At 48.9% G+C, this 15,183-nt stretch overlaps 1 protein-coding gene across 6 annotated transcripts in view; it reads left to right on the forward strand.

Annotated features, from left to right (window-relative positions):
* NVL (nuclear VCP like) overlaps positions 1–15,183 on the forward strand; it is an 89,530-nt gene that overhangs the window by 25,445 nt on the left and 48,902 nt on the right. For 5 of the 6 annotated variants that reach the window (XR_002076480.2, XM_053909463.1, XM_053909461.1 and 2 more), the window contains 4 exons: positions 4,204–4,507; positions 5,759–5,977; positions 6,734–6,838; positions 11,001–11,063. Coding sequence is in view for 5 of the 6 variants with exons in the window: in XM_053909463.1 (XP_053765438.1) it covers positions 4,204–4,507; positions 5,759–5,977; positions 6,734–6,838; positions 11,001–11,063 (691 nt within the window). In the remaining variant the exon portion in view is untranslated. The remainder of the gene's footprint in view (positions 1–4,203; positions 4,508–5,758; positions 5,978–6,733; positions 6,839–11,000; positions 11,064–15,183) is intronic. The other variant, XM_053909462.1, reaches the window with a different exon arrangement.

A 15,183-nucleotide genomic window follows, 5' to 3' on the forward strand; every position in this document is an offset into this window, starting at 1 on the left:
AATACACCCAGCACAGCTTCTGACTCGTAGAAATTTTAAGGTTGCTCTTGGTGTTTTCCTGGACTTCGAAAGTATCTTGTTACGGAACGTTCCAACGTACACAAAAGCAGTCTGATATAATTCTTCTAGTTTCTGTTACTGCAGAACAAGCCACTGCAAAATGTAGTGGCTTTCGGCAACAGTCATTTTATTGTCTCTCACAAGCCCTGTGGGTAGAGAATTTCGAAAGGCCTCAGCTGGTCGGTTCTGTGCCCGGCCCGGCTCCCGTGTGGTTGTAGAGGTGGCGGCTGCAGCTTGGGGCAGCCAGGCCGTGCGCGTCTGCACACCTGCCTGTCTCACCTGGCTCGGCTGCGTCTCCGCATGTCTGTCCCCCTCCTCCCCTCTCCCTGTGGCTCCCTTCACGGGACAGTTTGGGCTTCTCAGGGCTGGGCGGTCTCATAGCGTCTGTCCCACTGCTCTGTGCTGTTGACCAGCCGCTGAGGTCAGCCCAGACTCCGGAAGAGGAGAGCCGAGAGCGTACAGACATGCCTTTCAAACCCTCACGATGGTGAAGCCCGGGTCTTATGACCCAGCCACAAACAGTCCTCACCGTTTCAGTCCTGTTCTGTCTGTCCCCCATGCTTTTTCCTGGAGTGTCTAAAGCAAAATTCGGGCACCATATTGTTTCCACAATAATACTTCAGAATCTAACGGGTGAAGACTTTTTATTTAACCTACGTGCTCACTAATAATTCTTTGATACATCCGATGTCCGAACCACATCCATAGGTTTGCGGTATAAAACCATTACGGATTTTCAGTATAACCACATGTAGCGTTTTCCTGTCTCATCTGCACAGGGATTGTTCGCTGCCAGCCCAAGTCACCTGTTAGGATCACCCATCTTTACCTTTCTTTACCTTTGTAACTTTTCTGGAATCCACGATTGCCACGTTTTTGTCATTTACTAACCTTCTTGCAACTTTTTTCACATTCTGTGTTTCCTCCAAGTGCCTGCGCGCGGGTGTGGGTCTGTCCCTTACCTTATGTGACGGTGAGAGGCAGTAGGAGATAGCGGATGTGAAGTCGGAACAGCAGTGTCTGGTGTGAATTCTGTTGTGTCCTGTTGCTGCTGTCCTCAAATGGGAGTCCTCTCTGAGGTTCTGTTCTAACAGCACGGCTGATAGGACATCTGCAACGTAAGCTGTTTTGTTGAAGCTCGGCCCCCCTGTAAAGCAGATGACCAGCTAACTTTTTACTCAGGAACCTCCAAGGGGCAATTGCTGAAGACGCGTCTTGTTGAGTCGATTCAGATCTTTCAGGAGAAGGTGTTGAGACCGTACCATGGGCTGTGGGTCTAGCTGCCGGTCTTCCAACACAGGCAGGTCGGAAGGATGCTGAGGAACCGTATACCCTGTTTTCCTGGTGGAGCGCGTGCCCGGATCTTCCCTCTCCTGCTGGCAGGCGGCATGGGGAGGATGTGGGGTCTTAGCACGTCTCACGCACGACTCCCAGCACTTGGGTTTTGGGCTCTGCTGTGGCCCAGTTTCCATGGTCCAGCACTTTGAGGCCTCCCGTTCCTGGTCTTTGGAGTTCGCCAGACAGATCCGCTTCCTTCCCGTTAGCGCGCCTCTCTGAAAAAGGTTGATTTTGACTCTGTGCCCTCTCCTGGACATTTACCATTCTCTACTTCTGTCCTTGATAAACGTGGTTGGAGAGTACAGGCAGTCAGATATCTCTTGGCCTGTGCTGGTATGGATAAATGATTGACTAAACGGGTGAGAAGAGGCAAGTCTCTGGTGCAGAAGAATTCCAAATAATATGTGTGTGGACGCACCGCCCTGAAGGAGGTGGACTCCCACTGCCTACCCCTAAAATGCGAGCTGGGCACGTTGACTTCTTTGCAGAGTGCGGTACGGAAAAGGGCGAAGGATTAAAACCCCACGGTGGAAACCCTTCCAGACACGGCGTAAGGCCTGGTGGTCGGTGTTCGCATCCCGGTGGTAAGGGGGCCGACAGTGTGTACCCTTGATGGGACCAGTGGGGCCAATGCTTCACCTCTGTCGTCTTCTTCCCCCAGATACATTGACTTAGTCTAATCACCATAAAAATATCAGACTAGTCCCCCATTGAGGGGTAATCTACAAAGTTCTGGGTCACTAATTCTCAAAACTGTCCTAATAGGAGAGGGGTGTGTGGTACATAGAACTCCCTGTACTGTCTTTGCAGTAAGTCTGTAAATCTTAAACTTCCAAAATAAAAGGTGTATTTTTTAAAGAATTTGTTAAAACTCATCCTATTTATAGCCAAATATAGCATTAATCTGGATCATTTATTCTGGGAACCCTTAACAGAATCTTTTTAAGGATTTACCGACCTTAGAGCATCAGCTAGAGCTGACACAGAGCCCCGTGTTGAGAGGCCTTTCTCTTCTTTGCTAGGAAGACGTGTAAACCTCAGAACCCCCCAAACACCTGTTCTTTCAGTATCCGAGCAGCATAAGTACCTCTCCCTGTGTAATTTTTTTTTTAACATTTATTTATTTTTGAGACAGAGACAGAGCATGAGCAGGGGAGGGGCAGAGAGAGAGGGAGACACAGAATCCAAAGCAGGCTCCAGGCACCGAGCTGTCAGCACAGAGCCCGACGTGGGGCTCAAACCCACAGACCGTGAGATCATGACCTGAGCGCAAGTCGGACGCTCAACCGACCGAGCCACCCAGGCGCCCCTACCTCTCTGTATAGAGCAGCACTCAAGCCTGTAGCCTAAGCCCAGTGCTGACAGCTGGTTAAAGTCCTTGTAAGAATACAGGCGGATCATGGGGGCGCCTGGGTGGCTCAGTCGGTAAGCGTCTGACTTCAGCTCAGGTCCTGATCTCGCGGTTTGTGGGTTCGAGCCCCACGTCGGGCTCTGTGCTGACAGTTCAGAGCCTGGAGCCTGCTTCAGATTCTGTCTCCCTGTCTCTCTGCTCCTCCCCCACTCACGCTCTGTCTCTCTCTCTCTCAAAAATAAATAAACATTGAAAAAAATTAAAAAAAAAAAAAAAGGCAGATCCTTGTATTGCAAGTTCCCTGCAGTTCCCTCCCAGAACGGGGGCAGGGGTGGGGGTGTCCAGGCAGCCTCCTAGTTACGTTCACTGTGGAGTTTGTGCCTCTTGGTGTGTTTTTTTTCCGGCAGAGGAAACGTTGCTGAAACATCTACCATCTTGAAACTGGAGCTCTCTCACTGGTTATTTTCTCCTCCTCTGGAGTTTCCAGAGTACGATGAATGGAAGTGTCCACACTTTTTCAGAAATACAAGTTGTAACTGGGAAACGGGTGACACTTACTTTGTGTGAGCTATTTTTCATAACATTGGAAGTTGCTTAGTATCCTTGTACAATGCGGTGAATAAGGTCTGAGTCTTCAGGAAATGGTTCTGTCATGGAGCCTTTTGTGGGTTGCTGGTGTGTAAAGTACCTGAGTAATTTTTCATTGGTCGGTAATGTTCACCTGCTTCCCTCTGGTTCACTGACATGATCTCAGATGCCTTTTCTGTAACTCACTGTCCATTGGCTTGGCACTTGAAAATACTCCTCTCTGCTACAAATTTGAAAATTGCAAAACATATTTCCTTGTCTGAGTTAATTTGGAATATCACAGTGTGTGAATGGTAATAATAATGAACACTTGGGCCCTCGCCGTAGGTCGGCCACTGTTCTGAAGGCCGTGTGTGTGTGTGTGTGTGTGTGTGCGTGCGTGTGTGTTCACCCTGCCTGCGGAGCGCTCCTGTAGCTCGCGCGTGAGGAAACTGAGGCGCGCAAGGACAGTCACTGTGTGGTAGAGCTGGCTTCAGAGCCTCCGCCCTAACCATTGTTCCCGTTTTCACACTTTCTTCACCGGGTCTTACACAGATTGTTAAGGGACTCCTTCATGATAATGACCTGGAGGCCCACGGGTCACTGGCCCGTGCCACGTTGTGGTTCAGGCGAGTGGACTCTGCATACGCACGATCCCGTGAAGTTGAAGAAGTAACCGTCCTAATATAAAATTGGATGCAAGGGGTGTATCACCACAGCTTTTTGTGATGGATGGAATTCATGGTTTACTCGGAGTCTGGTGGCTTTTATTTCCGGCAGGTGTCCATTTCATCTTTTCTAAAAGCAGACTTGACCTCAGATGTGTTCGGTGACTTGTTTTTCCTGGTGGGTAAGGAGGCTGAAGTTCTTCCCTGTCTTTCCTACAGAATACTTCGAACTTTGTGCAGAAAACTAAGACTTCCGGAAACTTTTCATTTCCACCACTTGGCACACCTCACTCCAGGCTTTGTTGGCGCTGACCTGATGGCGCTCTGCCGAGAGGCAGCCATGTGTGCGGTCAGTAGGGTCCTGATGAAGCTGCCCGAGCCGCGGGCCGACCCTGAGATGGAAGCTTTGCTCTCCAGAGGAGGCCGGGGAGACGGGATCGGAACGAAGCCCGCTTCCGAAGCACAGGAGCTTTCCCCGCAGGTGCCGAACCTGTCCTTCGTGTCGGCCGCCCAGCAAGCGTCGGTATGGTTGAGGTTTATGATTTATGTTTTATTGGCATTTTATCCACAGAATAATTATCAGTTACACCCAGAATGTCTGTAGCTTGAAAAGTACAAGTTGTTTTACTTTTTTAGCTGATCCCGAATAAATTCCTTTTACAATATTATGAGGCTCTGGACCAGGGGTTGGCAAGCTGTGGCCTCCCCGCCGCCTGCCTATCTTGTAAACTGAAGTCATAGCCGCACTCCTGTATTTACATGTGGCCTCCCTGCCACCACACTTCGTAGCGGTGCCCCCACAGGGGTCCCTGGCGTGAGACTGTGCGGCCCACAGGCCTGCGGTGCACACCCTCCAGACCTGGCCAGAGAGAGCTGGTCGGCTGCCGTAGGAGCGCCGGGCACTCGGTTGTATTTCCTGGTCACCTTCTGGTCAGGTGCGCCGGGACGATCCTCTGGCGCCCTGTGTCCGTGAGCCGGCGCCGCGCGGCTCTGGAGGACAGTACGTGCTTGAGGGGGACTCGTGTGTCCAAGGTCAATGCTGCAGCTGTGAGTTCTAGGAGTTCATACTTCGTGCGCGGGCTTCATACGGCCCTGTCATCGAAGGAACAAAGCGTAAGCGACCATGGCCTGCCGGGGCCACACAGCTGCTTCCCAGAGCAGGTCCCGGTCCGTGGTTGTCAGATGTCTTTTTCCTCCTCACTCACTTGGAGCCACAGTCCATCTGTTAAAAAGAATAGTAAGCATATTCCTGATATGAGACACACAGAAGTTAGGACTTGACAGACTGACTCCGGGTTACTTTTCTCCCACCTTTATAGTCTCCTCAGAACAAGGAGTCTGTTTGCCTCCGAAGCTCAAGGCTCCACGTAGTGCCCTTCGAGGAACCTTGTTTTGAATTCTACTGCCACCAGAGTAACTTTGTTTGAATTTCATCAAGATTCAGCTGCTTCGTGATTATTTGTAAATGAAAACTGGAAGAAATAGTTGCAGAAATGACTGTTACCAGCTGCCCATGTTTGCCACAGCTGGCCCTCGTTAGCACACGGACGTCCTTGTCCTGCATTTGGTTCTAGTCGGTGGACCTTTCCTCGGCCAAATCTTCATCCACACAGAGTAAAAGAAACGGCTTCTGTCAGTGGAGAAAATTATTAAAATCCACAGTAGTTCATTATAGCTTAAAGAAATATTGCGGTAATAATTTTTAAAAGCACAAAAATAAGTTTTCCAATCTATATGCAGTTTTTCACTTTTCCCTTCGATCGCTCCCTTTAAGGATGAATTGCAAAGGCTGCTGGTGTTGCTGCGAAACCAGGACCCCCTCTCAGAGGAGCGGCTGCAAGGGCTGCGCATTGAACTGAATGACTTCATTGTTGCTCTGTCCTCCGTCCAGCCCTCGGCCAAAAGGGAGGGCTTTGTCACTGTCCCCAATGTGACTTGGGCAGACATCGGTGCCCTGGAAGATGTCCGAGAGGAGCTCACCATGGCCATCCTGGTAGGTGTGTCCGCCGTGGAACGGCGCTGGCCCGTGTGACAGGTGCAGGTGGGCTGGACTGTACGTTTTCTCTCATGTGTTCTGCTCTACTATCGTTCAGCCTCCGGCAACCTGTTTTGTTCTTTCGAAGTCTGTTTTAGGCTCATTCTATGGTTGTGCTTGAATTCTGTGGCAGTGAATTAAAAAAAAAAAAAAAGTTGGGTTTCAACCAAGAGCCGACCATTTGAGAAATATTCTCTCAACTCGCTCCCACTCCTGTGGGTCAGAGAAGTTTCATAAAAGTCTGGATCGATTTTCGTTCACTCTTACTTTTCCACTTTACTGATCTTTAATGAGGAACGATCTACGTAGAGATGTGTAGCTGCTGGGAGAGGAGCAGGTGCAGGGGCTGGGCGTGCCTGGCTCCTGACCACGGACAGCACGGCCTCTCCTCCATCTCTAGGACACCTTCTGAAAGCTTCATAACCTGGAAGTTTAGGTAGTTTTTTTAAAAACGTTGATTTTAAGATGCTGAAGGTGTTGTGTCTTTATGTCTGAAGTGCTTTCAGAACTTACGTTTAGGTGTGATTTCCTCATGAGCAGGGACTTGATTTATCACCACGTACCCCATGCTTGGCGCGGAGGTAAGCGCCCTGCCGGCACTGTTCTTACCTCTGGACCCCGTGGTCACGGTGGCAGCTTGCATCTGGAGAGAACGTGGACGCGCGGTGTGAATGGACATTCGTAATGGATCAACTTTGGCGTTGTTCTTTACAGGCACCGGTACGTAACCCCGATCAGTTCAGAGCCCTCGGATTGGTGACCCCAGCTGGAGTCCTCCTGGCGGGCCCGCCCGGCTGCGGGAAAACGCTGCTGGCCAAGGTGCGCTGAGTGCAGCTGCGGGTTTTCTCCCCTGCTGTCTCGTCGGGTCCTGGGAATTTAGCCTACGTGTTAGAGTGGGCTAGTTTTACATAATTTCTCTCACAAGGTCATTTTAGTAAGACTGACAGTTTTCAGGAATGTGTCCCGCTTTTATTTTAATTACAGAAGGTACATCATTGGACATTTGTGAAATGAAAAAATTTTTTAATTTTTATTTAATGTTTATTTATGAGAGAGAGAGAGAGAGAGTGCAAACAGGGGAGGGGCTGAGAGGGAGGGAGACACAGAATCCCAAGCAGGATCCAGGCTCTGAGCTATCGGCACAGAGCCCGACTTGGGGCTCAAACCCACAAACCGCGAGATCATGACCTGAACCGAAGTCAGACGCTTAACCGACTGAACCACCCAGACACCCCCATGAAAGAAAAAATTTTTTACATGAGCCATGGCCCCATCAATTTTAATATAGCAAGTATCATATTCCTTGTAACTCTGGCATTTTAATGAGTACTATCGCATAGTTGTAGTAGCTGACCTTGTTTCCTGCTTTGCTGTAGTTATTTATAACCTAAGTATTTTCTTCGCTGTTCCCTACAATTGTTATTTTAAAAAATTGTTTTTTTCGGGTCACCTGGGTGGCTCAGTTGGTTGAGTGTCTGATTCTTGGGTTTAGCTCAGGTCATGATCTCACAGCTTTGTGAGATCGAGCCCCACATCAGGCTCTGCACTGTCAATGCAGAGCCTGCTTGGGATTCTGTCTCTCCCTGTCTCTGCTTCTCCCCTTCCTGGGTTGTCTCTCAAAATACATAAACTTTAAAAGAAAGAAAGTGAAAGCCAATAAGTATAGTTTTTAAAGCCCACTGGTAATTTTTAAAATGCCACTTAAGAAGCGTAAGAAACCATTTTTGCCTCCCAGACCGTCAAAGGTTAAAAGCAATGTTAATGGCTGTCACTCCTTCAGCGTGTACAAGATAGACACTGAGGCGACAGGGTAGAATCCGCACAGACGGTCTAGAAGGCACTTTGGTAAGGAAGCAGATGTGATCTGGTAAGGGGTCATTTTGATCCAGTGGAACAGGTCGAAAGCTTTAAAAACATTCCTTTTATTGAAAAATTACTTAGAAGTGCGTTCTAATAAAATGGTTGAGATACAAAAATTTAAGTACAGGACTATTCAATGTAGTGTTGTTTCAGTGGGGGTCATCTCCGTAAAGTACAGAATACCTTTACGATAGAATTCTACACAGACATTGAAAATACAGACGTGTGCATATATTGATATGGGAAGATGTTTAATATTGCTGTGTGAGAAAAGCACTTTTAAAAAGCTCGTATTTGTCAGAATTCATGTAAAAGTTATGGTACACGTTATCTTGACATCCGCGTCACGGAAGAACATCGAGAAGAGCTGACAACAAAATGAAGCAGTGGCTCGTAGTAGGTGGAGGGGAGAGGATTTAATGTGTCTCCCTTTTGCTTCAACAATTTTCTAAAAGTTTGTTTTGAGAGAGAGCGTGAATGGGGGAGGGGCAGAAAGAGAGGGGGAGAGAGAGAATCCCAAGCAGGCTCCATGCCACCAATGCTGAGCCCGTCATGGGGCTCGATCCCACGAATTGTGAGATCACGACCTGAGCCAAAATCAAGAGTCAGCGCTCAACCGACTGAGCCCCCCAGGCGCCCTGTGTTAGCTGTCGTTTTTAACATCTGTATGATGTTCCACCTATAACTTACTTAGCCTTTGTCAACTTTTTAAATTATTTGAATTACTCTTAAATTAGGAAATTAAAAGTAAAGACTTTTTAGGAAGTACTACAACAGCCAAATAATTTGTGAGTGCTCCGTAAATAATCAGATACCCACAGTGCCATTTGCTCACATATGTATTCATGTGGACATGTGTAATACATACATGAAGTTTTGCTAACTTATTTGTACTGATATTACTGAGTTTCCTTGCTTAACGCTTCCAGTACTCTTGCGAGGCATTGCTGTGAGGGGGGTGGGAACACCAGCAGAGGTAGTTCTCTGTTTTCTTGACAGCAGTTTGGAAAGAATGTAGCCCAAAAGAAGGTCCTGCACGTGAACATGTCAGTTCACCAGGTGGACGCAGTTCCCTGGCCCCGGTGCCTTGTATCGTTTGTTTTTTAATGAGTTACATTTGCCTTTGAGTAGCCCTGCTCCTGGCAGAAAGGAGACGGGTTATTTGAAATCCATGGATATCGTTAGATCCCAGAGCAGATTATCCTCCTGCCCCTGCTCCTGCCTCCCCTCACTGTCAGCAATTTGGCACCTGTCTGTGCAGTCAGCTTTCTGGCACCTTGCTCGTCCGGAGCAGGGAGTCTTACCCGGGACTCCAGGGGTGGGCCTCAAGCCCACTGGATGCGGGCGGTGTTTTTTCCAGGGAGAGGGCTCACCACTTTCTTCAGATGCTCCAAGAGGTTCATGCCCGGAAGAATAGAATAGTAGAAATAGTAGAAAATGCCCTCGAATGGCAGAAGCGAGATGTTACCTTGGGAAAGTTGTGGATCCGCGTGCTGGACAGAACCTGGTTAGAAGATGAGGGTTTGGGCTGGTCTTCCTGCTTTGGTTCACTCACCATCGCAGTGAGTTTCCTAAGCGCGAGGACATAGGACGTCCGTGACCAGCAGAAAGTGCAGGTGTGTGATTCCCGGAGCCAGCACGCTGTGGGTTGATGACTAATAAACGTCATCTGTCACCTGGGACGCTGGCGCGGACGCAGGCAGCTGCTGACGCCGCAGGTGAGGCTCATGGTGACGTCCGGGAAGAAAATGTACGGTAGGGTCACCGTGTCCCACGTAGGAGACGGGGAAGATCTCCGGCAATTTCAGGAAATGCCGACGGTCACGGTGGGTTAAATCTCACTTACGTGGCACGTGGAAGCCTGGAAGCTGATGCGGAGGAGTCAGACTTGAGTCGATGTGCCCTGACTCTCCGTCACGCGCGGTGTCGGGTGGCCGGGAGGAGGAAGCTGAGCGGTGCGGGCAGCCCACGCGCGTCCCTCTGCCAGCGGTGGCCGTGGTGCTTGGCGCCAGCCGCGTAGCGGCCTTGACCGCCTGTTTGTCCCTGAAGCGGGGAGGGACCCCGAGAAAGCCAGTGGCTGGACTAGGGGAACTGTCGTGTCCCAGACTACAGGCTGGTGAGCTGTGGTGAATATTTCAAGTTGTACTCAGGAATAAAGGCGAGTCCTAGGGAGACGATGTGATTGGCGTTCTTACAAGGGGACTCTGGTGAGTGGTAGAGGAGAGCGAGAGTGGAAGGGGACCCGTGAGGGTCGTCTCGTCCAGTCTCGGTTTGGTTTCTTTGCACATCCAGGTGGTCTGCGTGAGGGGTGGGTGGCGGAGGAGCAGAAAGCGTCGGACGCGGACATTTTGGCCTCAGGCTGACGGGACTTGGAGACGGATTGGATGATGTGACAAGGGTCAAGGGGGCCACCAGGGTCTGGGGCTAAAAGCTGTCGGAGTTGGGGACGTGGGGTGCAGAGGGAGCTGGGACAGAACCAGGCGTCCTGCTTTGGAAATGACGGATTTGAGACATCAGGTCCGGAAGGAGATGCCGAGCTTCCTGTCGGGTGTGGCTCTGGAGCTCCGAGGCCAGGCTCCGGGGAGAGAAGGGACTCTGTTCCCTGATCCTTGGTGACTTATTCACATTTCTTCTCGGCACTCAGGTGACCTCTCTCGGGTTCTTTTACACGTACGACCGTGTTGGCTTTGAGCCGTGCAGTTTAATCGTTACTAAAAGTAATCTGTAAGCGCTGACCCGTGGCCAAGACTAATACTGAGGTTTTTGAATTTTGGTTTATGAGTGAACGACTGCTTTCATTGGGCAAGGCACGCTTTGCTGCACAGACTGGGATTTCACTGGCACTGCAAGCCGGGCTACAGACACATGTGTGTGTAAGCGTGTTTGTGTAAGCAAGACCTTCACACAGATGGTCCACATCACCCTGTCTGGTTTCTCGTCTGAGTGATTCTTAGAAAGTTGTAGATGTTTCTTTGATTTTTTTTAACCCATTTCTCCTTTTCCTTTTCATCTCCTTCCTCCGATGAGAGAAACAGTATAAACTGCAAAAAGTCCTGTGTTGTCACAAATTACTGTTTACTGTAAATTTTTCTGATTTGTATCTTGGTTTTTTTCTCACTAGGCGGTTGCAAATGAGTCCGGACTGAACTTTATATCTGTCAAGGGCCCCGAATTGCTAAATATGGTAAGTTGTGGCGTTAGCCTTGGTCGTAGATGAGAAGTAACGGCTGCTCCAGTTATGAGCAGAGCGTCCCTGCGTCCTGGAAACACGGGACGTTTTGGTGAAGTCTCCACCGCAGGAGTGAAGACGTTGCTTTGCTCTGTTGTACGAAGTGTGTTAAGTGCTCTCTTAACTAAGTCTCTTCAGCTCTGAGCCTCCATTTTCCCTCCTGCAAAATGGAAATAATCAAAAAGTCGACATTTTAGGGGCTCCTGGATGGCTCATTCAGTCAAGCATCTGACTTCGGCTCAGGTTATGATCTCACGGTTTGTGGGTTTGAGCCCCGAGTCAGGCTCTGTGCTGACAGCGTGGAGCCTGCTTCTCTCTCTGCCCTGCCTGCCCGCCCTCCAACCCCCCAAATAAACTTTTTTTAAAAGTTGGCATTTTATTTTATTTTTAAAAATTTTTTAAAGATCATTTATTTATTTATTTTGAGAGAGAGCACAGGGAGGGGCAGAGAGAGAATCCTGACAGGATTCGCACTATCACAGCGTGGGCCTTGAATTCATGAACCACAAGATCATGACCTGAGCCAAAATCGAGTCAGTTGCTTAACTGACTCAGCCACCCAGGTGACATTTTAAAGTGTGTACTCTGAAAAAATAAATAAATAAATAAATAAATAAAGCGTATACTCTGTGCCGTGTATTCGTCAAGCACTCTACATATACAGCCGACCCTTGAACGACACGGGCTTGAGCTGCGCAGGCCCACCTATGTACGGAGACTTCTCAATAAGTACAGTCCTGTAAGTGTATTTTCCTTATGATTTTCCTACTGATATTTTCTTCTCTTTAGCTGACCTGACGCGGTAAGAATTCACAGTTTGATACATAGAACACACAGCCGACAAAAGTCAGTTGACTTCGTGTCGTAAGGCTTCCCAAGGTCAACAGCAGGCTATCACAAGTCGAGTTTCAGGGGAGTAAAAAGTTACAGGTGGATCTTCAACAGCAGGGTGGGTGGTCAGCCCCCAACCCCTGCCTCGTTCACGGTGACAGTCCCGTGAGATGCGGGTTATTGTTTCCTCTGATTCCTGATTTGCAAACGAGGAAACTCAAGTCTGGAGGTGTCACACACCTTGGCCAAAGTCCAGTGGCCCTGGGGGAGGAGAGCTGAGGTTTGAGCCTGGGCTACGTGACTCCCAGCGTGCTTGCCTCATCCTGATGTCGGGCAGCTCACACGACTTGTCTCAAAAAGTAAAAGTGCTCTGGGGGGAGATGCTACAATACTATACAGTAACTCCTCTCTGCCTTCAGTTTATATGATATCTCAGACTTCAGAGATTTTGAATATTGTATTATCCCTTCGTCCTTATGAGAAGTAAAAACACCGTTCCGTTCTGTAATGCGTTCAAAGAAGTAAAAGTAGTAGCGTTTGGGGGCTCCTGGCTGATTCAGTCAGTAGAAAATGTGACTCATCTCAAGGTTGTGAGTTCGAGCCCCACATTGAGTGCGGAACATACTTAAAAAAAAAAAAAAAGTATTGTTTGTTTCACAAGGCTTTTTAAATGTATCCCCCTTACCAGTTTGTATATGTTCCTATTGTATGTGTTAGTTTCCTCCTAAAATAAGGATTTATATTTAAGCATTTCCTGCGGGCTTTCTCCGTACGTCTTTACTTTCCCTGTGCTCCTTTTGCCTTCCTGGCAGAGGAGGTGTTAGAAAGGAACCTTGAAGGGAGAGGATTGTTGCGGGTGGAAGCCGGGAAGGACAGTTCTGCCTGACAGTGAGGGGCTCTCATCCCCAGCCAGAGCTGGGTGTTGTCTCCGGAATACCAGAGCCGACAGAGGCTGTAAGCAAGGGCACAACCTTGCTTCACATTCTGAGGATCTGTTCCAGGCACGTGAGAAATTAGGAAGAGTAACGTATCTGTCACCCAGCGAAGCCCCTGCAGATCTTCCCTAACCACGTCCCCTGTTCTCTCTCCCACAGAATTTACCGTAATCCTGAATTTGGTCTTTGTTCTGTGTACTTTCTGCTTTTATTACATATGTATATGTATCCCTAAACGACATGTAACATTACTGTCCGTGTTTCAAAAATGTTTAATGAGGCAGTTGGAAATTTGAACACTCCCTGGATACTCGATGTTAAGACAGTAATTTTTTTTTTTTTTAGTTTTTTTTTTTTAACGTTTATTTATTTTTGAGACAGAGAGAGAGAGAGCGTGAACAGGAGAGGGGCAGAGAGAGAGGGAGACACAGAATCTGAAACAGGCTCCAGGCTCTGAGCTGTCAGCACAGAGCCCGACGCGGGGCTCGAACTCACAGACCGTGAGATCATGACCTGAGCCGAAGTCGGACGCTGAACCGACTGAGCCACCCAGGCGCCCCAAGACAGTAATTTTTAAGGGACCGGTGAAACAGGTGACGGGGATGGGAGCACACTTACCTGGAGGAGCACAGACTAACTTGTGGAAGTACGTGGTCACCAGACCTCGAGCAGTCTGGACACCAGCAGGGTGTCTGAGAACCGACTCAGCTCAGCTCAGTTCTGATGCTACCAGGACACGACATCCGATTCCGCAGGCTGAGGACTCGGTCCTACAGGAGTGTCCCCCACCCCCCATGGCAGACACCAGTCACAGGCCCCAGGCTGTCACCTGTGCTTCTGACACACCGACTACAGATCAGAGGCTCCAACCAACTCCTCCTCAGTTTTGATTAATTTGCCAGAGCAGCTGGCAGAACTCCGAGAAACACTCGTGTTTACCAGGTTGTTGAAGGACATGATAAAGAAGAAGAATCAAGAGCAAAATGAAGAGGTACATAGGGCACAGTCCCAACCTGGAGTCTCATGGGCCTTGGGGCCTGGCTCCATGGTTCCCCAGGTCTGGAAGGACCAAAAACTGCCCTTGAGTTTCTGTGGAGCCATGATTGGCTGAGTCATTGACCTTTGTCTATTCAGTCTCCGGCCCCCTCCCCTGCCTGGAGGTGTGGGGGGGGGGGGGGGGACACTGAAAGTTCCACCCTGTAACCATGGGGTTGGCCCTCCTGGCAGCCAGCCCCACCCTCTAGTGGACCTCCATGCGCTTTTGTGGCTCTGACAGTTTTCAGAAACTTTTGGGGAAAACCAGATATGTCTGAGAAGTACATTTAGTCATCTGAGTGATCAAATGTATATTTCTTGTAAATCATTAGATCGCAGTAATACTTATCTCTGTTGATGTGTTTACCTCTAGTTCATCAGTTTTCCGTGTGGCATGCTGCTGAATGAACAGAACCACACTTCTAAAAAAAATCAGTTTCTTTCTTTCTTGATGTTCAGATCGAACATTACATACATACATCCTTACTTTCATCAGTGAGCTATTTCCCGTGAGGGTATGTTCTCCGAAGGAGAATTGCTGTATCTTCACTCCTGAAAGAGAAAGTTTTGCCAGCTTTTCCCCAAGATGGTCGTTGCTGTTACGCCTCCACCAGCGGTGAGTGGGGGTTCCCGCTGTCCCACATCTGCACCATTCCTGCCAATCTGAGGACTGAGCCTTGTTCTCATTGTGTTCTGACTTTTTTCCTAGGGAAAGGTGGGGAGGAGGTCTGTGGCAGAGTCTGGAATGACCGGGAGAGATGAGGTGATCTAATGAGGAAGATAAACTTCTTGGGATTAGATAATGAGTTTGCTGTAGGACGATTCAGAATCAAGGAGTCCAGAGACTTCCAGCAGACACAGGATGTGAGCCCGGAGTTCAGGAGATTCGGGGTGGCACTGGAAACCCTGGGGACAAACAGTGGGGTCCCTGACCCCAGTAAAACACTGCTGGGGATAGGGAAGGAGGAGACTGGTCTTGTAAGGGTGGAGGACGCCCAAGACTTTCTGAGCCTGAACATCCAGGAGGCTGTTTCTTCAACCTTGTCAGTAACCACAGCGTACGAGAAACCGAAAGTAGGGCTTTGGGTTTGGCAATTAGAAGGTCATTGGTGACTTCAGGGAGGGTGTTTTCAATAAGGGTGTTTGCAAAAGCCAGGTTATCACGGTTGAAAACTGAAAGGCAAATAAGAAGTTAGAAATGATAGCTATAGGATCCTTATTTGAAATATTTCGTAAAGGCCAAGATAGTGGGATTTTCTTCTGTTTGCTTATTT

Source organism: Panthera pardus, unplaced genomic scaffold, assembly GCF_024362965.1.
Source record: "Panthera pardus isolate Hobbes unplaced genomic scaffold, ASM2436296v1 HiC_scaffold_21, whole genome shotgun sequence".
Lineage (NCBI taxonomy): Eukaryota > Metazoa > Chordata > Mammalia > Carnivora > Felidae > Panthera > Panthera pardus.